Here is a 23,567-nt window from a genome sequence, read left to right as displayed (position 1 = left end):
TTTGAACATGAAAACAAACTTTATTAATAGTTAACACAAACTGGAAAACTGTTTTATTATAAAAATTCAGACGAAACAGAAACTGAACAGAAGAATGAAGCCACAAACGTAAAACATGCGTGTTAAAAAAGTTCCTGTTTTGAGCATTAAATAACCGGTAACCACCTGGGTCTTCAGGAAAATCTCTTTTGGCTTTTATAATCTCATCGATCTGCTGTTAAACGGAGGATTTCATCAGCGGACACGACGATGAGGAGTAGGTGATGGGAGGGGGGAGGTGCAGACAAAGAGGATGGCACAGTCATGCGCACGTGCACGCGCACGCACACACTAGTCTGCAGATCTGAGCTCCTGGTTGGACTTCTTCAGGAGGCTGAGCAGGTCCTGAGACATGAAAAAGGGCCTCTCGGCCGATCCGTCGTTGCGCTCCAGGTCTTCCACTGCGACACGGACACAACAGTTGAACCTCGCTTCCTCACACGTTTGGTTAAAGCCAATAAAACAGACATTTAAGGACAAAGACTTTTTTTAATTTTTGTTTCTCTCTGGATCTGAAATATTCACACATTTTGAGCAAACATGAACGTCTGCTCAGGGTTCACGTGTACTCACCGCCTTTTTAGGGCTCACAAGCCAATAATGACAACAACCCACTGTGACTTGTACGATTACTTTTGTGTCCACAGACCAAACGTCTCTGGATTCTGAGGCTTTTTCAAACACAGAAGCGTCTGGGGAGTCACATTTTATCCACTACGCTGATTTACAGTCGCCTTTAAGTGGCGTTAACATCCAGGAGCTAGAGAACGACGACAGTCAAGAAACACAGAAGCATCGAGACACTTACACTGTTAGTAGCAAAGCATTCAGAAGGCCGGTCAATGTCATGCAGCACTCAGAGAAAGGCTGAGGTGGGGAGGGACAGGCAGAGCAAGGCAGTCTGTAAACAAGAAAGGCAGCTCCCAAAAAAGTCTCCGCCGTGGTCGCCACGACACGACAAAAACACGGCGAATGCATCTACGCGAGCCTCCCAGGAAGAAAGATCCAGAACGCGTGGAGGTGGCGGAGCGGTTTTGGCGTCAGCTGGTCGAGTTGTAAACAGGTGATGGAGGGGTCCGGTGGACCGTAAACAGGGTTCTTCCGTGGTTCCGTAGTGCATTCGGGATCGGGGTTAAGACGACAAACACTGACGCTCATCAGGCACGTGTTCAGCACTCACTATGTTCTACAAATCTTCACAATATGAAAACAACCCAACAATGCCCAAAAACCAACACAACGGAGCTTTTTTTTTTCCAAGCTACGCAGATGCCCCCGGGCTTCCCGGTCTGCCCCCGCCTCTCCGACGGCCGACGTTCCTCCGCTCGCATCTGAAGTCTTAGCTTGTCTGCCACACATGAAACAGGTCCATATCACGAAACTCCACGCTCCAATCGCCTCCTCCTATGCGACCGCTACTCCTGTACAGCGGGCGCAGGCTCCTCCGCCTTCTCCTCCGCCTTCTCCTCCATCTTTTCTCCAGCATCCTCCTTCGCCGCCTCAGCAGCTGGCGCCTCCTCTGGCTTCTCCTCTGCTTCTGGCTTCTCTTCCACTTTCTTCAGCTCTGCTTGTTCTTCTTCGCTCTTTTTTGCCTCCTCTGCCTCGCTGGCTTTCTCCTCCTCAGTGCCCTCCTTTGGAGCTAAGGCCTGGGTGTCGGACTGCAGGAGCTGCTCCTGCTCGTTCTCCTGCGTCAGCACCGGCTGCTGCTTCAGCTGGACCTCTCCGTCCTGCTGAAGAGGTGTCTCCTCGTCCGCCTGTCTGGCGGCATCCGCCTGCTCTACACCATTGCACTCTTCCTCCGTCTTGGTCACTTTGGAGAGGATCTCATGCAGCTCCAGAGACATAAAGTAAGGCTTCTCTGAGGAGCCGTCGTTTCTCTCCAAGTCCTCACCTTTTGTCAGAGCGGAGCGTTTTTGGATTATTGGAAAAGCGTGGGATAGCCAAGGAGAAGCGGACGTGTGAAAACCGAGTGAAATTAATGGGAGACAAAGAAGAAGAGAAGTCAGAAACGTAGCAGAAAAGAACCGGAGAGCAACAGCTCAGCTTTGGACAGAAGCAAACCTGAAACCCGAGACTAGAGAACTCACAGAAGCAGAGGAACAGAGTGTCCACACACATGGCGTAGACGCTGAAGAAGCCGTGGGCGATCAGGTACGCTCCCACCACCACTGTCTGCAGGACAAAGGTGAAGAAGTCCTCAGACACACTGGAGATGAATGAAAAACTGCAGGTGGAAACATTTACACTGGTCCGTCTGCGGAGCGTCTCTGCTGCACTGTGACTTTACATCTACTCAAACCCCCATCGTGTCGAGTAAATCATCCAAAAACCTGAGCAGTCAGGCCCCATGGCCTCTTCTTCCTCACCTAAACGGATGCCGGTGTTATCAGCAGTGTTAAACTGGCCGCCTGCCAGAGCTCTGTCTCACCCTCTGGTCAGGGGCGGGAACCGTCTCCAGAGTTCTGGACACACTACATCTCCCAGCAACCCCCGCACACACTTCCTGGATGCCGCACACCTGACTCTGATTTGCAAGCAATCACATCATACTTAAGCACTGCACTGAGCCTCAATCAGTGCGAAATATTGTTTGTGCCGCTCTGCCTTCCTTACCTTACAGAGCGTTGTATCTGAACCTGGGGGGTATTCCAGGAAGCATGTTTAAACTAGCCTGACTTTAAGCCTGAACTCTGGCTGAAATCCACCTGAACTTGCTTACTCGGGGTATGTAGGTTCCAAAAGACCAGATATGAGTTGGCGTAATTACGCTCCACTTGGTAACCCTGGGTTAATGCACGGTACATAAAGACATTCTCAATGGATCACCGATTTCCGGAGTCACCATGGAAACGTGGTGAAAAAAAGAAAGCGCTATACTTCAGTGAGACGGAGTCTGAGATTTAAATGACGGCGTATGAAGATTATACGTCCATCAAAAAAGTAACACGGCTGCATCATCAGCAAAAGAAAGAGTTTCTGCTTGGAGAAGAAGAACAGACAAAGTAAACGCACAAGTTTCTGATCTTTTCCATTTTCCTTGTGACGCATATAAATATAACTTATCCAATTTTGCCAACTTAAATGAATTACTTCTATTGGTAACAAATAATTGAGTTAAATTTATTCAACCTAATTTCTTACGTCTATAAAACTCAATAATTGTTTATACAACTCAAATTTACATATTTATCTAACTAAATGTCATATTACTTAATGAATTATAATTCTTGAACTCTCATATGTCTAAGTTTGAGCCGGCAGATATACTCATTTTTATAGCAACAAAAAGGACGGGAAAAAATGCACGGAGTCTATAAATTCATTAAAGAATTTTCCGTCATCGTCATTTCATTAAGTAATGGTAGGGGTGCTAAATAACTCCCCTCCTCCCCCCTCACTCATGGTGCAGAAAGAATTAAACATAACAGGACAAAATAACTAGACAAAACACAGTAAAACAGCTAAACAACTAAACGCATTTGGTAAAAAACCCACATTTAAACCCAAATCCGTCCAGACAGGCAAAGGGAATGGTATCCCACAATCCCTTGTGGTGCCGATGTAACAGCAGCACCAAAGTTACACCTACTTAATTGATTTAAATTTGAATGAAAGTAAAATAAATGTCTGAAAACTACATGTTATTTTTAAACTGACTTAACTAAAAAAATGATATATTTTAACTGAATCAAATAATTAAGTTAGATCAAAGTATAAAGTTTCTCTTTCCAACATCCATATGTGGTCTTATCAGCCTCTCATGGTGGAAAAAGTATTATCTGAGCTTCTTCATCCACTAAATCATCTTCAAATGGACACGCCATGCTGCTTCACCTCTCTGTAAACAAACTAACCTTCAACTAAACCTGCTCCAGACCAGGTTATGTTCAGAGCATGAGTTTCCATGGCAACTTGACATACCCTGAAACATACCTCTGCTTTTGGAACTGAAAGCTGAGGTTATCAACTTCCTTAGCCTCAAACTTACCGTGGGAGCTAGCATAACCTGCTTTCTGGAATACCTCCAGATCTCCTGGTCCTGTTTCTGACTGTTTGCGTGGATCCTGACTCCAGTTTCCTCTCTGATGCTCTCACGCCCATTACTGACCCCTTCCTACCTGACCCTGATTTAGTTTTGTGGACTTTTAGCTGAGCTTAGATGCCACCAAAGCTGAGCTCATAAACCTGCAGCAGACTGGCTGTTCTTGCGGCAGCACTTCACCTTAGATTTGATATAAAACTGTACAAAGTTTTATTTTGTAAATAAAACCGACGTTTGTTCTTGTAACCCGGACTTGTTTCTCCGCCTTTTTGCCACCAAACTGACGTTCTTCATTTGTGACTCAAACAGTACATTTTGTGTGTAACTGTGTGTACTTGCAGTACACAAAAGTCAAAAGCATACGTAGGAGTCGTTTTGAATTTGTAGTTAAAAGCTGATGCAATCTCAAGTTGTGCGCGTTTTGTACGTTTTTGATATTCAAGTGTACATGTGAATACACAATTGAGAGTACACACAGTTACGCACAAAATGTGCTGTATGAGTCACAAATCAAGAGGTACGCTCTCTCCATGCTGTACGCGTTGCGCTGACACACATGACAGACTGACCAGTGGAAATCAGGCGTTGGACGCCCCGCCTCCTACCATTATGGGCACCCAGTAGTAGTTGAGAGACGGTGCAGCCTCCTCCACAGCTTTGATTCTCCCAGAGAAGAAGAAAAAAGAGAAGATCCCTGCGGAGATGAAAGGAAAGAGGCTCACGCACACGTTTCTTTCCGCGGCTGCGATCTCTAAATATAAAAACGTCCCTCACCCACAATGCCAACGATGAGGAGCTTCCCAAGGAACAGCAGGAAGTCCGTCACTTTGTCCAAAACGGCCACCCTGTGTGGAGGCGTGCAGGAGCAGCACAGGCAGAAACCGGTGACGCAAAATGAAAAGCGTGAGAGCCAATGGGAGCGTGCTAAAGCCCCGGACGGAGAACCCACCTGACCACGTTCCTCATGAGCAGGAAGAAGGCGTCCCGAGCCGAGGTGCAGAAGTTCTTCCCGTAGATTGCGATCTGAAGCGACAGAGAGAACGGCGGTTGCAGGAACGCTGGCAGAAGATGTGTGTCCGGCCGCCGGAGCTCACCATGATGTAGGCGTTCCTGTTCAGGAACTTGATGCACTTCTCCAGACACCAGAAGCAGCACTTCATGCAGCTCAGCAGGAATTTAGCACATTTGTTCTCAGCACCTGGAAGACAACAGGTGAGACAAAAGCTGAACAGCTGAGTCTAAGAAACGCTGCATGCAGATGACCTGCAAAGCTGGGAAAACCCAAAGCCATTCAAAAGGCAAAACCATTCAAAAAAAACTTTATTTAACCCACTGCAGGAAACAAAAAACAGCATTTACAGAAAAAGGACCAAAGGAATTTAAACACCAAAACTTTAATTGGACTTTAATTGAAGGAACAAAGGTTCAATATAAAACTGACTATAAAAGCAGCACGTTGAAGGATTGTTCTAATAATTTAGCAACAATAAAGGATGAAGATAAAAAACCTTTTAACTTGTGATCCAGATACTCCAGAATGACCCTGATGACCTGGACCAAAGACAGGATCAGAGAGCCAAAAGCCAGGGAGCCGGTGTGGTACCTACACAGCAAAGAGAGGCCAGCATCAGTCCTCCAAATCCCAGAAGGCCACTGGGTTTGAATGGAAATATACATTTTATAGTCGTTTCTAGATATGACGGCTTTAAAAAGGACTGCTGGGTAAAACTTTACAGCTTCCAGCTGTTTAGAATACATGAAAGTTTCTGCAATACAGACGTTTCTCCACTTTAAGTTACGATGGAGTATTGGGGCGAATGAGTTATATCGCTAGAGGAGACACGCCCACATGACAATGATTTCTATAGCCTTTGGTGGCATCTAAGTAGCTATTACTGTATAAAATATATATTTATATATATTTATACATATATATATAAATATATTATATATTACATTGATAGACACATCATTTGATGTTGTTAAATAAGTGAAACAGTCAGCCTTAAAAGCTCAAACTTGATGAAAAATGCATAGTTGCAGGACTTCTTACAGATAAAAAAATTATTACAAAGAATTTTCAAAAATAATTTCTAAACATTTAGAAGTTTTAGACCTCTTTTACATGTAATTTAAATTATTAAGAAAACCCAACAACAAGTCAATAATAATAATAATAGATAATAATAAATCAAAAGTAAGTCAATAAAAATAATAAATAATAACAATAAATAAATAATAAGTCAATTAACCCACACAATGAACTGGCATTTTGCCAAAAATGTATCCTGCTGCACTGCAGCAGTGACTGGACCTCACCAAGATGGGGGTGCTCTCCTCCTATGAGGAATCACCCCCCATAAAATATATAATTTTGTTTTCAAAGTAATACATTTACGAGTAAAAACTCGTTTTGGAGTAACCTTCACAGAGTGGCTTTTCTTTTGTAATGTGTGAAAGTATTTTCTTTTTTTAAGGGAATTTTTTAAATGCTGTGTTCAAAAAGTTACATTACATCAAGAGATGCTGCCTTTATTTTATTATTCTGACATTTACAAAATGCATACTTCTTTTTTTTTAAATGATCTTCCTTTGCGTCTCAGATGGGTTTCAATAGGAGACCCAACATCAACATTAGATTGATTATTGGTAAATCCTATTGAACATTTATGGTGGGAGCTGAAAAGGCGTGTGCATGCGACCAAAAGCATGGCTGAGTTACACCAGTTCTGTCAGGAGGAATGCGTCAAAATTCCTACCAAAACTAGTGAGAGGCTTGTGGAAGGATATCTAAGACATTTGAAGTACTGCAGTTTCAAGGCAATAGTACCCGATACGAATAAATGACTGAACACTTTGACTCTGATAAAGTAAAGACTTGTTTAAAAAAGACCCTCATTCTGACATTTAGCAAAAGACAGTTAATTCCATGAATTGCAATTGACCTACAACAGGAAAGGTTTACTTCTATCTAATGTCTGATCACACTCTGTCTGGACGGACATTGATGTTAGAATTTCACACCTGAACAGGAACATCTCACCCCGGAGGAGGAACTGTGGCGTCTGCAAGTTTCTGTTTGAAAAGCTCCGTCGGGCCCTAAACCCACTATCAATGCTCACATCCTTGGAAGACGTTTTATTCTGGGAGGATTTTATTCTCCACTGTTCTCGTTGGGTTCCCGTTTTGGAATTGTTTGTACATTTGAACATCATTCAAACTGAGAGAAATCCTTTGAAAAACACAAAGGTCTGCGCCAACCTGAGGGCCCGTCCCAGAGAGGAGAAGATGGGGTACGCAGGGATGTCGTTCGGCTTCTTGAAGGCCCAGTAATAGGACGCAAAGGCCCCTGACAGGGTCACCTGGCCCAAGGCCGTGACGAAATTGGCGCACCAGAAGAAAAGGAAGAGGTTGTAGAACTGGAACACGATCCTGTATCGGTGGTAGATGGTCTCGCCGCCGTAGAAGGCAAACAGGCACTCTGCGTCCGGACACTGAGCGGAGGCGTTGGAGGCGTTGAAGGTCTGAGGACGAAGAGAGGAGATGCTGCTACTGCGGAAACCCAAGAGCAGTTCAGCCCGAAGGAAGCCTTACCTGGGGGTCACAGGTGTCCCTGGAGAACGGACACTCGGAGTTGTTGAAGACTTTGTACACCTGCTTGTTAGACGTCGACAGGAAGCTGATGGGAGCGGTCAAGGAGGCAGCGGAAACCTTGTTGTGTGTTAGCGGTACCGGCCATATCAGAGAACTGGACCGAGTCCCCCGTAGAAAAGGCTTCACTTCCGGCTCCAAACAAATGAAGTCCCTTTAGTCTCCATGTTTTTACGGACGCCACCATGTTGGAGCCAGACGTCAGGAAGCAGGAATTGGTCCAAGTTGGTCTGAGTCATTGTTTCTACGGCAAACACTCTGACCAATCAGGGGTGAGCTTGTTGAAAGGCCACACCCCTACCACTTAAACGTGGGCTACACGAAATCTGTCAATCAAACAATGTGTGCGGCCAGCAGGCCCCACCTACTTTTACTGAGCCATCTGATTGGTCAGTTTGTAACTTGAATAACTTGAAAAATATCATGAAAAAACGAGGATTATCAAGAAGAAGGTGAGGTAAGAAAAAGATATAAGATCCAGAACGGTCATTCTGACCAATAGAATGACAGAGTAACAGCTGTTTGTTTCTCTATGGAAGTCTTCGGGATTTTAGCCTCTTAGAGCCACTTCCTGTTTAGAACGCCAGAGGGGGCGGGGTCCCTCTGTCCAGCTACCATATAAAGTCAACAGCTGGCCAAAGGATACACGGCAGTAACGGCCCAGTAGGCGATGACTACAGCCAGCAGGACGAAGGTCAGCAGCGGGTAGAAGAGCGCCGACATGACGTGGCCGATGGCTCTGAGGACGGGAAGGTCAGGGATGAGTTTGACACACAAAGACCGACAATCTCAGAACCTTCTGGAAGCTGAAGCTGGTTCTGCACAATCGGTTAGAATTCTGAGTTTATGATCCTGTTTGAGCAGGAAAAATGTTTCCTCGCTACGGAGGCTTCAGACTAAACCAAAAATGATCAATTCTCATAAAAAATTCAAAGTAAAAACAATATAAAACTGTTTTTTTTAAAGAAAATGCATCTCTGGGTTTCATTTGATTGATTAATTGATTCATTGATTGATTGACTTTTATTTCCAAACACAAAATAAAATAGATAAATAACAGTGTGATATAGTCCTTGGAAAAGGATTGGGTAGAATAAAAACCTTTAACCCCCCCCCCCCCCCCAATTTAGTATATTCAATGCCCACATTTCTACACAAATAGTATTGAAACACGCTTTTCAAATACTCCCCCCATAAAGTCTTTACGTTCCACTCACCAGTTTGTGTTCATGGTTCCCAGAACCTAACGTAAGTTTCGGGGGGACGGGGGGATGCCCCCCCCCTCCCACAGTCTTGGGGATTGTCCTTGCATAAATGTCGCCTCCCGTAAGTACATTTTATTTATTTAATTTGACATTTATGGACCCAGATTAAGATAAAATTTTTGTTTTCAATTGTGGCCTGAATAAAAGCAGCAATGTCCGGATAAAACAGCAATAACACTGACAATCATTCAAACTATTAAAATCATAAAACTTTTAGCATTATTTGTTAGAATCTCTCACATTAATTCTATACTCTTTTTAAATAAAAAAATAAACCTTTTTAATACCTGAATGTAACTAATAAACCATTTCGTTTATGTAATGCCATTTATTAAATCCATATTATAGTAAATGATATGTATATAGTTTGCAGAAGTTAACCTTTAAAAATGTATGATTAATAGAACATTGAAGAATTAGTTTGTTTTGTAATTTAACTACTTTTATCTCTAAAATCTCTCCCTGCATTTGATTTCTTTGCATTTCCTCTAATTGTTTCTGACAGACACACCTGAGGGGCGGGACTCACCTGCTGGCCTCTTTGATGAGAGCGATGGCGATCAGGATCCTCTTCCTGAGGAAGACGAGCAGCAGGATGACCACGGCCTCCACCACAGCCAGGATGATCACTGCAGAAGAAGGAGGTCAGCGGGTGAGCGGCGGATCTTTCAGCGGAAACGGCGGCGGTGCCGTGGTCGTTCTCACTGAAGGCCAGCCACGTCTGCCGGATCTGCAGGTACACCGAGAAGTCCGTCTGCAGGCCCAGGTCCCGGATCGTCACGTTGGCCCCGGGCTCCCCCTTCAGGCTCGCAAACTCCATGTAGCAGTGGTAAATCCCTAGAAAGCATCAAAGAGGGGCCCTTCCATTATTCAGCAAGGAATCGCTGCCGGGTGCAGGCCGCTCAGAGAGCGCTGACTCACCGTATCCGATGACCAGGACGACCAGAACGATGATGACCCACACCATGACGCCCGCCAGGTATCGCAGCAGGAAGATGAAGACCAGGCTGACCACCATGGCGATCACCAGGCCGCTGCAGGAGCACACATCCAAAGACAGAACATCTCTGTGTCACTGAGAGACGGCGTTCGATTCCAGCCGTCACCCGATCAGCGGCGGCAAAGCGGACTCACAGTAAGATCCAGTGCCAGGACTGCGTATAGTCCTCGAAGATCCTCATGGCCACCTCACGGGCCTCAACGGCGATGTTTGACTTCCTGCAGGGACAGGACGCCATGCAGAAGAGAATCCGACAAACTCAGTCTTCCCCAACTCTCTCCTGCTTCCCTGAAGATTTTTTTTATATTTTTCTGAAGATTTCTGTTTAGCAGCATCGCAAACAATCCTCCTGGTTACCATGGCGACATTCTCCCTCCTTGGTGTGAAACGTTACAGCAACGCCCACAACTCAGGCAGAAAAATACTACCTAATATAAATACTCTCATCCGTTTGTCATCATTTCCAAAACCTCCAAAGGCTTACCTCTGCATTTTATTTTGAAAGTTCACTCCCTGTAATGAAGCAGCTTGAAAAACATTCTTTTCATCGTGTGATGAAGCAACAAAAGCAGCATGAAACCTCCTGATTAACCTGTGTACGGTGGCCCTGAAGTGCAAATCACATCACTCGACGCAAAAACATTTTAAAGATCACAACCACGTTAAAAACAAAACAAATATTTAAAGAACATCATTACGTTTTAAAAAATCAAAACTAATTTCCAGAAACCAAAATGAAAAGTTCTAAACAAAAGACAACGAGAAGCCGGTAAGGTTAGGTATTATGGTGTGTTAGGTAGGTTGGATGATGACGTTTGTCCATCGTTATTTGACGTGAAGCGATGCTGCATCCCATCATCCTATCAGCGATGTCCCAGACACATTTTCCAGTTTCTCATTGTCTTTTATACATTTTGTTTCTGTAGAAAAGCTTTTATTCGTTTTTGTTTTTTCCATTTGAATTTCTGCAGTTTCGTTTTGATTTCTCTAATGTAATGCTGTTTTTTTTAAAAATATTTCTTTGGCTTTTTATATTTTCGCTGTGATCTTTAAAATGTTTTTGCGTCCAGTGATTTGCTGACGTGACCACGACCTTTGACCTTAGTCGCTTTAATTTGAAAGGGTTTGTGTGACATTCATACGGAGATTTTTTTCAGAGGGACGTTTTTAAAATGGAGGGAAATCTGGACGGTAAATAAAATAGAGAGGCTCTTGATTCATACTGCTTTGTGCGTGTTAGCATTAGCGTAGCACGTATGCTGTGAAAATGTCATCTTTGCTATAACCCTGGGGTCAAATTTGGCCAGTTTTCCTTTTTTGTTTTTCTTTTTTTGTAATGAACATTTTAGTTTTCCATTTAGATTTTTGGTCACAGTTGGTGCTACCTAAAACAAACAAACTGTCTAATAATTAATCCCAGAAGCGAATCATTCTTTGGTTCTCCAAGGTCAATCATATGAACCATAGGTTGTCTCCAAATTCCTTCCCTACACATTATCTACTGCGTTCACCATTTTCTAGTGCCGTCTGAATCTACAATTCCAAAATCCAGAGCCCGAGAAATTTCCCAGAAATCTCAGCGAAAAACCAGTGTGCATCGATGCTCACTAGATCGGTGAATATAGACCACAATGCATTGCGTCTGAACAATTTTTACCTAAGAAATGTATTTATTTTGATAAACCATCAACATTTTTATCTTCAGAAGACACTGGACTCATAAATAAGTGTCTGAAACGCTCACATCAATTCGATTTTAACTTTGTGAAATTGATGACGTCATATCCAGCGTTAAAAAGTAGTAGTTAGAGGTCACGGCCTTTGTGTTTTTGTGAACGTCGGCTGCAGACTCACTTGGACGCCTCCAGCAGCTGAGAGGCGTTGATGGTGGCGCTCTCGCCATCATAGAACGTGGTCTCATTGCCCACCACCACCACGCCACCTTTCATGGTCCTGAGGGCGGGGAGGCAGCGGCGCGTGACTGTAAAGGAAGGAGCGTCATCGGTGTGAGCGTCAGGCTGGACGCCGGACGGGACTCGAACCTCTACTTACAAGCTTTGCTGGGCATCAGCATGGCGGGGCACAGGCCGTCCCTCAGGATCTCAGGACTCTGATTCACGACAAACATCCGCTGTTAGACCTTCATCACCTCCTGTGCACAACATTATCCACGGGATCACTTCATTTACCGATTTGGCAAAGTCCACGCCCTCCTTGCAGTATCTCCGGTAGTAGTCCTGGTCTTCCTTTTTGCCGATCTTGGCGTTAACCAGCGTAAGGAAGCGGTCGGGACACTTCTCCACGCAGAGCTGCAGAACAAGCAGTCAGCACTCTGAGCGCGCTGGTTCAACGCCAGCAGCAGTCAAAGGAAAGGAGCCCGTCCTGACCTGTGTGGTGGGACACTGGAACTCCAGCAGCACCAGGGGACTCGCACATTTCAGGATGTTGAAGTAGAACAGGAGAGGCTTCTTCCTGTGCGATCGCAAAAGAGAAACGTCAGAAGGGGGGGGCGTGGGAGCAGAGGCACAAACAGATGGCGTGCTTTCAGAGACTCACTCCAGAGGCGTCCCGGCCTGCCCGCAGAACTGCCCTCTGCTGTCTGTGGGATAGATCACCTTCCTGGGGTCTCCCTGAGACCAGGCTGCAGAGGAACCACAGAGAGTCACGTCCAACACTCACAAAACCCCCCAGGAACCGGGAATGTGTCAGGGTTAGGGTTCACTCTTCATCATGAACGGTGGAGGAGGCCAAGGGGGCTCACATTTTGTACACATTTTCATTTATGACTGAAGAAAAGTAAAGTCCTTCTTGACTCTTACCCAGGATGCCCACGGCGAAGTACCCCAACAGGGCAATAATGAAGAGAATGCAGCAGAGGATATCTGTGCAGCCCCTGCAGACCAGGAAAACACATCCATCCGTCACTACACCATTGCTGACATCATTTATGCACAAACAAAAGCCTACAGGTTGATCTACACTGCTTTAAAAAATAAAGGGAACCCCAAAAAAAGTCAATGTCGCTCCAAGTCGGTCCCACTTGTGTGTCATCAAACTCTACCGAAAGCGAGACTGACTGACAATCAATTTCACGTGCCAGCGTCCAGAACATGGAGGCGCTACCAGGAGGCGGGCCTAAGAAGATGTGGAGGAGGTCGTAGGAAGGCAACAATCCTGCATCAGGACCACTGCCTCCTCCCTTGAGCAGGAGGAGCACTGCCAGAGTCCTGCCAAAGGACCTCCAGCAGGCCACAAGCGTGCACGTGTCTGCTTCAAGCCCAACACCGTGAAGACGTTTGGAATCTGCTAGAGAACGCCACGATTGGCAGATTCACCACAGATGACGGTCTGGTCACGCTGTGGAGAACGTTCTGCTGCTGCAACGTCGTCCCACACGACCCGTTTGGCAGTGGCTCAGTAACGGTTGGGGGCCGCACAGCTCCCCGTCTGCTCACCAGAGGCAGCCTGACTGCCAGTAGGTACCCGGCTGAGATCCTCAGACCCCTTGTGAGACCACATGCTGGTGCGGTTGGCCCTGGGTTCCTCCTGATGCAACACTGGACCTCGTGTGGCTGGAGTGTGTCAGCAGGTCCGGCTAGACGACGGTGTTGATGTCGTGGACCGGCCCGCCCGTCCCCCCAGACCTGAATCCAGTCATGTGGGACATTGTGATTTGGTCCATCCATCAGACTGTCCAGGAGTTGGCGGATGCTCTGGTCCAGGTGTGGGAGGAGACCCCCCCGGAGACCACCCACTGCCTCATGTGGAGGCCACGCCCACTACGGAGCCTCATTCTGATGGATCAACCTGAGGTCAGTTTTGTGGTGTGCGGTTGTGTTGTGTGGTTGTGTTGTGTGGTTGTGTCATCAGCACATGCAACTATGCAAAGAATGAAGCATTTCAAAAGAATCCTTCCGTCGTCCAGGTAAAGGACGGGTTTTCCCAGAGTTCCCTTTTTTTTTCTGGATTCTTCCATGTTTAGGAGCAGATCCCTCTCAGAGAAACACAACAAACGCAGAAACGCTGGTTTCAGCAGAAACAGGCGGACGGATGAGCCACCAGCAGCCGCTGAAGCTCCGCGATTACGGGAGCTGCTCTTCATCTGCGAGGAAGAGGATGGATGGGAAATTACCTCATCAACATGAAACCGATCTCAATTAAAAAAAACTGTATTTTAAATTAAAATGATTCCAGATTTTCAGTTGAAAACTGTTTTGTGACCAATTCAATTGAGTTTGAAGGACGACGGAGAACCACAAGATCAGGAGGGTTTCGGTAAAAACTCCTGGACAGTTTGGTGAAAACATCTAAATCCTCAGCACAAGACCTTCTTTTATCGGGTCCAGAACCCCCAAAACTCCTCCTTCTTGATTACAAATCCTTTTCAAATCTCTGAGGTTATGGTGTATATTCTTCCGTGGAATCATTTCTCAGACAGTGGAGCAGAACAGGAAGAGACTGACCTCCCACCTATGAATGACGAATGTCACGCTTTTAGCATAAAACACCGGAATCTCGGAAAATGTGCAAAATGTACGTAGTTTCTGTAATCTGTCTGTTGTAGGAGCCTTCATCATCATCGTCATCATCCGCTCATTCTGACCGCCGTGTCTCTTCGTCGTCTCCTCTAGTCGGACTCGACATCCGAGCAGGAGACTGGGGAGGTTCTGTCGGTTCTCCTGCTGCATCGATGCAGCCGGACATGTGGGAGGAACCTGCCAGGAGGTGCAGGAGTCCTCCTCCTCCTCCTCCTCACACCTCCCACAAACACATTCACTCTCACGCTCCGCATCGAGGGACTCCCTCACCTGTTCTGGATCGGCCCTTTGAAGTTGGGGTCAAACTTCTTCGACTCCCCTGAGAACGAGAGAAGGAGAAAAGGAGAAGCCATGAATGCAAAGACGTGCAGAAGAGTGGGAAGCAGCTCGTCTCGTGCACGCTAGAGCGTGAACGAGGATCGTATGTTGCTGACGCCACGTTGCACAAAAAACTTTCTACGTTGCAAATGAAAATAATAAATATTTGCTTTCAAATTGAGTTTTTCTGCAAATCTTAACTGTAATGAAATGTAACTTCCGGCTGGACAGATTGGATCTCAGACGTTTTTTTTCTGCTGCAGACATTTTAAACACGCTAAACACGCTAGTCGCTACACAGACATAAATAAATAAAGATACAGATGCTTTGCTGCTCCTTCTGGGTTTTACTCTGAGAGAAACGGGCCAGAATGTTTAAAAACGGCAGAATCCCGTTAAAACAGAACCCATACAAAGTCAGAGACACCTGATTGGTTGGAATCTGGACCAATCAGAAGCTGTTTGATGGCAGCTTTGTCGCGCTAAACTGAACGTTATGTCAGCAAAATTAAAAAATAAATCAAAGGAAAAAAGTGAAATGAGTCACAACGCATCTAAAACATTTGTGTTGCAAATGTAAAAATGTTTTTTGAGAGCAAAAAAAACAAATAAAGTAAAATAAATAGTACCGACACAACCCAATTTATGGTGGTCAGTCAGCTCAGACCCCTAGTGATGGCAGCACTTCCACCTCTGATGGCACAGCACTGCTAGCTCATATAAATATTTGGGTACATGGCCGAACAGTTTACTTTCCTTTGACCCTCATAATAAGGTTAAATCAAGGATTGGCTTTTTGTGCTAAAATAAATCATCATTCACTCATTCAGCAAAGCATAATCTGGTAAAAATAACTGTCCTCCTGTCTTGGATTATGGCGCCATTGACGCTACAACTACTACTACAAACTATATAGTGCAGCTCTATGTAGTGCCCTGAATTTTTAAAAAAAATCGGACACCATGCTCACTACTTTTCGTCATCGATTTCAGAAAGTTAAAATCTAATTAATATGAACGTTATTTATGAATCCGCTGAGTTCTGAAAATGAAAACATGGATGGTTTATTTAAAAAGAAATATACATTTTTTTTCGCAAAAATTGTTCCGACGCAATGCATTGTGGTCTACATTCACCGATTTAGTGAGCATTGATGCACACTGGTTTTTCGCAGAGACTTCTGGGAAATTTATAGGGCTCTGGATTTTGGCATTGTAGATTCAGACGGCACTAGAAAATGACAAACGCGGTATGTAGTGCACTAAGTAGTGAGTAGGGAAGGAATTCGGCCACAATCACTATCTATAGATCAGCAGCTTAAAAAAAATCCAAAGTCTTTATCACTGCCTCCTTTATGTCTATCACTGCCATTTATAGGATCTTGCCAACTAGCCGTTGCATTGGTATCATTTCATTTACAAGACTCTGATTGGAAAAACTCCATATTACCTTAGTTCCCTCCTTAATATTTCTGGTAAGCTGTGTATGACCGTATGTATGTACGGCGTGCTGGTGCTACCTGCCATCGCCCTCGCCGCCCACCTTTGACCTCACTTGCCTAGCAGCAGCTATGGACCACTGACTTCTTTCTGCCTCTGTCAGGCTGGACAGAACTGCATGTGACAAACTGAAAACCACTTTTTTTCAAAATGGCGGATTTTCTTTTGGTTTTATCTCCATAGCAACCATTTTATGTAACATAAAATGGTAACATTTCAGTAACATTTCTAATTTCCTTAGCAACTGTGGTTATTTGCTAACCACGCCCACATTCCTCACAAGTTTATATCCTATGCTAAATCATTTTGGCCCAGCTCTGCCCAGGGATCCATGCACGGGATTTACACAATGCTCTGTTAAAAAGTATGCTGGTCACAGGACAACGCTACTTTGGCGAGTTCAACATCTGCCTTTATTGTTGCTGGTAATAAAGGTGTTTTGGGTTGTTTTTTTTTGTAATTCCCGCTTCCTTGAAAACATTTTCAAACAGATCATTTGAGATGTTTAAAAAACCAACAGAAAAATGGCAAATTCAAAAATTAAGAGCATCACAGCCTGCAACCAGTTAGTCATTTTTAGTTATGATAAGACACCCTTAGAAAATGCAGTTAATTCCATCCTCTTCAATCTACAATTTAAATGCAAAACAAGAATTCTTTCTCCTACGTTATTGGGATTTAAATGTAATCAATTTTATAATACTCTTAAAAAAAAAATCGTACTCCCAAAGCACGAGGTGGAACTTGGCATTTCCTGTAATTTTCTTGTTGTTCTCTGTTTATTATTTGTGAAATTATAATTTTCTAATTCAAATCGCTGTATTTATTCTGTGTAAAAATTGTTTCTGTGTATTTTCATAGCTTTGTTTTGCTGTTTATATGCTTTGTAGATGTGTTCATACTCAATAAAGTTTTTCTTTTTCTAAGGCTTAAAAAGCCTTTTTGTAGCTACTGGCCTCTACAGGTGGAGGTTGGAATTGCAGTTTCCTAAATAAACAGAGGGGAAGCTGAGGTTTATCCAGTATTGATTGACTGTTCTACCAATAACCTTTGATAATTGGATTTTGGACAATGGCTTCACTAAGAACCATTTTTTTAGAATTAAACATGGTTTAGCAAAGAGGGGGGTCTTCTCTGGGGGGCCCCATGGGACAGCCTCGGCTTCCTGCTGAACTGCATCCAGCATTTTGCTCAGAAAAGACGTTAAGTGGGTGAAACTCTTCAGAAGTTGGGTGACGGTGGAGCGGAGAGGCCAAGTCTTCACCGCCACAAAAGGATTGTTCTGCCTAACCGCCCGCCATGCCCAGAAAGCCACAAAATGGCTCCACGGAGACGGCAGGGCTGCCATGGAAACGCCTTGGAAACCACAGAGGGGAAAGCATCAGCCACGAGCAACATGGTCAGACCCCGGCAGAGGAGCACAGCAGCGAGCGGCGCTGCACGAAAGCAGGTCCATCAGAGTCAGAGCACTTCCTGCCCGGTTGGGGGAACCATCCGCCATGCCCCTGCGGCCCACCCCTGAGCGGCGTGGGCCCCTGCGGCCCACCCCTGAGCGGCGAGGGCCGCAGAAAAGCTGTCAGCTGAAGAACGATGACTCCACACGCTTCAGCGGCACACCAATGCAGAACCTGCTGCGCTCGCATCTCCTCACAAAGAGGGAAACCCGATGGTGGCCTTTCAAAATAAACTCCGCCCCCATCCTTCAGCTGCCCCCCCAGAACGATGAGCGTCCGTGAAACGTTACCTGCTCGCTCATACTTGGCCATTTCAGAGCTGCTTCTCCGTCGTAACGCCAGTTGTTTTGGTTCCACCAGCCGAGTTTTACGCTGTGATTGAACCTACTTCCTGTTTGAGGTCGGTGCCATTCAGCTCACTTCCTCCTTTCTGTTTCTCAGACATTCTCCTTCAGTCTATCTCTCAAGCTCGTCAACAAGCTGCAGCAGAGCAGATGGAGGCCTGACAGAGGGGCGTGGCTTCGCTCGACGGGATGAACACCCATCAGCTAGCTGGTTGGAGGTTCAAATCCCTAATATGATAGTTACCCAATCAATTTAGATGTAGTAGTACAGTAATTTCTATGGCACCTTTCACAGACAGAAGTCACATGGTGCTTCACAGGTAACAATAAATATCTATTTATAAAAACATAGAAGACAAAAAGCGTAAACCACGTAAAACAATCATCCCAACCCCAGATAAAAGAGTTTCAGTTAAAATGCTTTGCATAAATAAAAAAATTAAAAATAATAATAATGTTTAAAAAATACAGGTAAGATAATAAAATATATATAAATAAATAAAATTAAAATACAAAAATAAAATAATATAAATTATATATATATATAAAAGAAAAACAAATTAAATTAAAAAAATAAAAATAAATATGAAATAAAAACAAAAAAATAAGAAAATTAAATGAAAAATAAGAATTGAAATACAATAAAATAAAACAACATCTAAATGTCCATGCACCCGATCCCGGCCTCCTGCAGAACCGCAAACAGAACCCAGGAGCAAAGACTACATCATGTGGTTTGATGCATTGTTAGGACAACGATTTAGTATGACGCATTGTTTGACACGTCAGCAGGGCCAAGCGCCTGAGATAAGGCCGTCCCACCAGTCCTGCGGTGAACAAAACCACCTCCACTGAAATGTGACTCAGACAGAGATCACAGTATGAAACACAATCCACACCACTCATCCCATGTCCAACAAAGACGGAGCCACGCCTCTCTTTACAGCATCCCACTTCATGGAACAACATCAATATTCAGCAGATGGAGGAGTCCAGATACCAAGAAGAGGTTACACACACACTCAGCAGCCACTTCATTACCCGTTTGGACCCCTTTAGCCTTCAAAACCACCTAAATCCTTTGTGGAATACATTCAACAAGGTTCTGGGAACATTCCTCAGAGACTTTGGTCCATGTTGACATGACAGCATCACACAGTTGCTGCAGATTTGTCTGCTGAACATCCATGATGCTGATCTCCTGTTCCACCACATCCCAAAGGTTCTCTGTTGGGTTCTGGTGACTGTGGAGAACGCTTGAGTCCAGAGAACTCATTGTCATGTTCTAGAAACCAGTCTGAGATGATTCCAGCTTGATGACATGGAGCCTTATCCTGCTGGAAGTAGCATCAGAAGATGGTCCACTGTGGTCAGAAAGGGATGGACATAGTCAGCAACAATACTCAACATGACACCACCACCTCCGGCCTGAACCGTTGATACAAGGCAGAATGGATCCATGCTTTCATGTTGTTTAGGCCAAATTCTGACCCTACCATCAGAATGTGGCAGCAGAAATGGAGACTCATCAGACCAGACAACGTTTTTCCATCTTCTGTGGTCCAGTTTTGGTGAGTCTGTGTGAATTGTAGCCTCAGGTTCCTGTTCTTAGCTGACAGCAGTGGTACCCGGTGTGGTCTTCTGCTGCTGTAGTCCATCTGCCTCCAGGTTGGACGGGTTGTTCTTTCAGAGATGCTCTTCTGCAGACCTCGGTTGGAACCAGTGGTTCTTTGAGTTCCTGTTGTCTTTCTATCAGCTGGAACCAGTCTGACCACTGACCTCAGGCATTTCCATCCACAGAACTCACTGGATTTTGTCTCTTTTTCAGACCAATCTCTGTGTTCCCAGCAGAGGATGACATTTTTTCTGGATTCTTGTCGGATTTCCAGGAGATGGGAGTCGTCTCTGCCAATAATCACAGGACCAAGACGGGACGGGATGGGAGCAGAACCAACCAATAAATCTTGGTCACTCTGGAGTAGCCCCGCCTCCTTTTCCTCATGAGAGCTGAGAGCTCTTTGTTTACATTTTTTACCGCTAGCTTCCAGCCCCTTACACCCTCAAACTAGCATTAGCCTAACATGGGTCTATTTCAAAGACAAATTGTTTCCTCTTACAGCGCCCCCATCAGTCTTTGAATGGTACTGTGACTGTGACGCTGGTTTTTTATTGGTGAATGGGAATCCCAGCTCCTTTCCAAATGCAGGAACTCCCAAACCTAAACCTCAGCCACAATCCTGAGCTGTTTTTCCAGACTCGAACCACCAAACCACAGAAGCAGCTGAAGTGACATTCCTCCAAACCGTGGGTGGGCCCGTTCTAGGCTTGTCCGAAGAAGCAGTTCGAGCGGCTCCAGAAACCGCATGAAGGTTTCTTCTCTGCCTAACAGAGAAGCTGCTCTGGACACAGGAAGCAGCTGGACATTTCCCTAAACGCCTTTCAGCCTGAAGCCTGAGGAGGATCCAGCCATCTGCTCCGGCATTACTGTCCACAGTGTTTTTTACGTGAGAGCTAATGTGTTGTTGTTTGCTTCCATTTGATCCAATCCACTTCTGAGCAAAGGGAGCTTTTTGAAGCTCAGCAGCTTTCATCAACGTCAAGTCGGGCTGAGGATTCAAACCTGAAGACGCTGCATTTAGACAAAGCTTCTCCGTTTCCTTCAACAGCATCTTCACTTCCTGGTTGAATCCCTCGATCAATGGAAACCTACACCGTCTGACTGTGGGTGGATGAGTGGATCAATGCCGGAGGGTGCGGTTGCTTCAGACCTGGGTGTAGATCTCAGTAAAGATCCAGGAAACAGGAGAACCGGCATCGGTGGCGCTGCTCCGCGACACACCTGCTGTTTCTGGGGTGAACCTGGTTCACTCGGGGACTTCGGAGCCTCCTGGCTGTTTACAGAACCTGGAAAAGTCTAGAGATGATGGAGATGGGGTTGGGAAACGCACACACGTGTGTGTGTGTGTGGGGGGGGGGGTGATGATGTCATGGCTGGTCTAATGGGCCCTCAGGGGATATCAGATGAACCTCTTCCGGCAAACTCTAATGGCTTAGTTAGTGGCTACTGTGGTCATGTGTGTGCGTGGAGCGTGAAGAACGTGCGTGTAAAATGTGAGTGGAGCGTGTGTGCAGGGAGTAAAGGTGTTAGATGTGCATGTAACTAGTGCATGTGCATGCAGCGTGTGCATGTGTGTGTAGCATGTATGTGTAACGTGGATGTGCATGGAGAGGTATGTGCAGAGTGTGCGTGTAACGTCCGTAGAGCATGTGCATGTGATGTACGTGCTGAAAGTGAATGTGTTACATGTGTATGTAACTAATGCATGTGCATGGAGTGTGTAGGTGTAGCAAAATGTGTAACGCGAATGTAGCGGTTATGTTTAGCTTGTGCATGGAGCGTGTGTGTACGTGTGAGTGTTATGTGTGTATGAAGGGTGTAATGTGTACGTGTAGCATGTGCATTTGTATAATGTGCGCGTGTAGCCTGTGCATAGAGCGTGTAGCATATTTGCGAAATTTGTGCGTGTTATGTGTACATGGAGCCTGTGCGTGTAGCCTGTTTGTGTGCATGGAGCATGTAGCGTGTTTGTGCAATGTGTGCATGGAGCGTGTGCATGGAAAGAAGGTGTTCTTCATCACAGAAAAGGTTCTTACTGAGGATGCTGGTAGCAGCTCAGGCCTGCAGAATGTGTTGTGTGTGTGTGTTGTGTGTGTGTTGTGCGTGTGTTTTCAGGGTATTTCATTAATAGTGTAATCAAAACAAAAGTTCCCTCCATTTGCAGTTCTAACCAAAGCTCCCGGCCCTGAACTCCCCTTACAGCAGAAGGTCCAGCGACCTGACCTCCTGCCGCTGACGGCGGCGGCGTGCTCTGCCTGCTATTGACAGGAAGCGTGTGCAGAGCGTCCTCGGCGTGAGTGGGGCAGATAAAGTTGGTCACAGAGCGTCTGCAACACCAGCTCTGCTCTCTGGTCAAACTCTGCTCATCAACACTTTTGACCTCTTCAAGCTTTATCTCCGGGTCAAAAGAGAATCGTTTTCGCCCTTTGGGACCAGAGTGGAGGAGGTGATGGAGGAGGAGCTGCAGGATCTCCGTTCACGCGACGAGGACTCTTAGATACGCTGATCACTTCAGATCCATCAGGTCATCTAAGGTCGTTTCTCTTCCCTGCATAATTGTGTAGCGGACAGCGCCGACCTTTAGGTCCAAACTAGCTGCTTACACCTGCCACGCCCATTTATTACAATCCTAAAATTAAGAAAAACCAAAAACTTTATGCTAAGGATGATGTGAGGAGGAGGAGGAGGAGGAGGAGGAGGAGGAGGCCCTCCCAGTTAAATAGCAGCTTCAGAGTTTGTGGTTTCCTGCTGACATGATGGGCCCTACAGCCAGAAGAGCAACACTTCAGCAAAGTTCTGGACTCCTCAGCTGGGGGTTCTGACACCCAAAGGTGTCTGCAGCATCACCTGACCTTTGGGAGGAACACCTGGCGGACTCTGTCGGTCTGTGGGAGGAACCTGGACATGAAAACCCCACCGCGGTCTGGCTGCTGCTGTTTCTAAATTCACCATAAGAGGCTTCTAGACCGTCAAGGAGCGGGTTTAAACCCGTTCCAGGAGCCAGAATGGGGTCCGGGTGCGGAGGATGATCCGCACGGACCCGCGGGGTCCACACCCATCTTCCACGCAGGCTTTGTTTCCATGATGAACCCAGCGCGCTCGACAGAAAAAGAAAGGGGGAAAAAAAACAGCAGATCGTCGAGGAAGGAGCGGCACGCGCTCCTCTTACCGTATTTGGAGTCTTGGTTTTTCTCCTCGAGCTCCATCCTCGAACCCAACCGGCTCCCCGCTGCTGATCAGACCACCGACAGGACAGTTACCATGGAAATGTCAAGAGAAAAAAAATCAGTGCCGGAGGCAGACCGCTACAGCCAGAGAGCCGAGACCAGCCCAAATGTGGGCGCCCATGACGTCATCCACGCTGGGAGGGGAAAAGAGGACCAATCAAAAAGCTCAGATCTTTGAAGGACAGCTCTCTCATCCAATCAAATCCCACCAATACAAAACTTTTTTCCAGCCATTAAAAATCATTTAAAAAATGTTTTATCGCAAATACAAATGCAGAATATTAACAAATTAATTCAAACTATTCCTGAAATCACTGAAGCTGCCTAAAAAATGGAAACAAGATATAATAGACTGAAAACTTTCCTTTGGTTTCTGTGGTTGTTCAAACATCTCACATCACTTTGCTCAGGTTTATCTTTATTTCATTATGCTTTTGTGCTTTCATTCTACATTTGTTCCCTCTGTCTGTCTGCAATCATTCAAAGACTTTGGATGATTTTTTATATTAGGCAATGTCTTGTAATGTTCAACCTAAAGTTCTAATTGTTTAAAGAAATAATAATTATTGGGA

General features: G+C 45.3%; 1 protein-coding gene across 7 annotated transcripts; it reads right to left on the bottom strand.

The window, feature by feature from the left end:
• LOC105355002 (choline transporter-like protein 2) lies at nucleotides 1-23,132 on the bottom strand. 7 transcript variants are annotated; one of them, XM_023965348.2, is made up of 22 exons: nucleotides 22,938-23,132; nucleotides 14,806-14,854; nucleotides 12,817-12,890; nucleotides 12,554-12,638; nucleotides 12,385-12,469; nucleotides 12,187-12,306; nucleotides 12,050-12,107; nucleotides 11,852-11,978; nucleotides 10,132-10,215; nucleotides 9,919-10,031; nucleotides 9,703-9,834; nucleotides 9,527-9,626; nucleotides 8,379-8,471; nucleotides 7,676-7,760; nucleotides 7,343-7,605; nucleotides 5,590-5,684; nucleotides 5,176-5,279; nucleotides 5,031-5,104; nucleotides 4,856-4,926; nucleotides 4,687-4,775; nucleotides 2,127-2,211; nucleotides 1-1,930 (listed from the first exon to the last, which is right to left on the bottom strand). In XM_023965348.2, exons 1-22 carry the CDS (start codon nucleotides 22,972-22,974, stop codon nucleotides 1,455-1,457), a joined length of 2,499 nt encoding a protein of 832 aa, XP_023821116.1. In that variant the 5' UTR covers nucleotides 22,975-23,132; the 3' UTR covers nucleotides 1-1,454. The 7 variants fall into 7 exon arrangements, with proteins under 7 accessions (XP_023821116.1, XP_023821188.1, XP_023821142.1 ...); XM_023965420.1 differs by having other exon boundaries at nucleotides 1-440; XM_023965374.2 differs by lacking the exon at nucleotides 22,938-23,132 and adding an exon at nucleotides 18,097-18,277.
• Between the last annotated feature and the right edge of the window lie 435 nt (nucleotides 23,133-23,567).

This window comes from Oryzias latipes, chromosome 1 (assembly GCF_053564925.1).
Source record: "Oryzias latipes strain Hd-rR chromosome 1, Olatipes_Hd-rR_3.1".
NCBI classification, from domain to species: Eukaryota; Metazoa; Chordata; class Actinopteri; order Beloniformes; family Adrianichthyidae; genus Oryzias; species Oryzias latipes.
Note: the sequence above shows the minus strand (reverse complement) of the source record. Positions and strands in the feature narration are given on the sequence as shown.

What these genes read in the sequence shown, in the direction of transcription:
- LOC105355002 (XM_023965348.2), bottom strand. Translation starts at nt 22,974, where the DNA reads ATGGAGCTCGAGGAGAAAAACCAAGACTCCAAATACG. An exon ending in CAGCTGCTGGAGGCGTCCAA is followed by an intron (nt 10,216 to 11,851) that starts GTGAGTCTGCAG and finishes CTGTCCCTGCAG; the next exon opens with GAAGTCAAACATCGCCGTTG. An exon ending in CCTCATCGTTGGCATTGTGG is followed by an intron (nt 4,776 to 4,855) that starts GTGAGGGACGTT and finishes TCATCTCCGCAG; the next exon opens with GGATCTTCTCTTTTTTCTTC.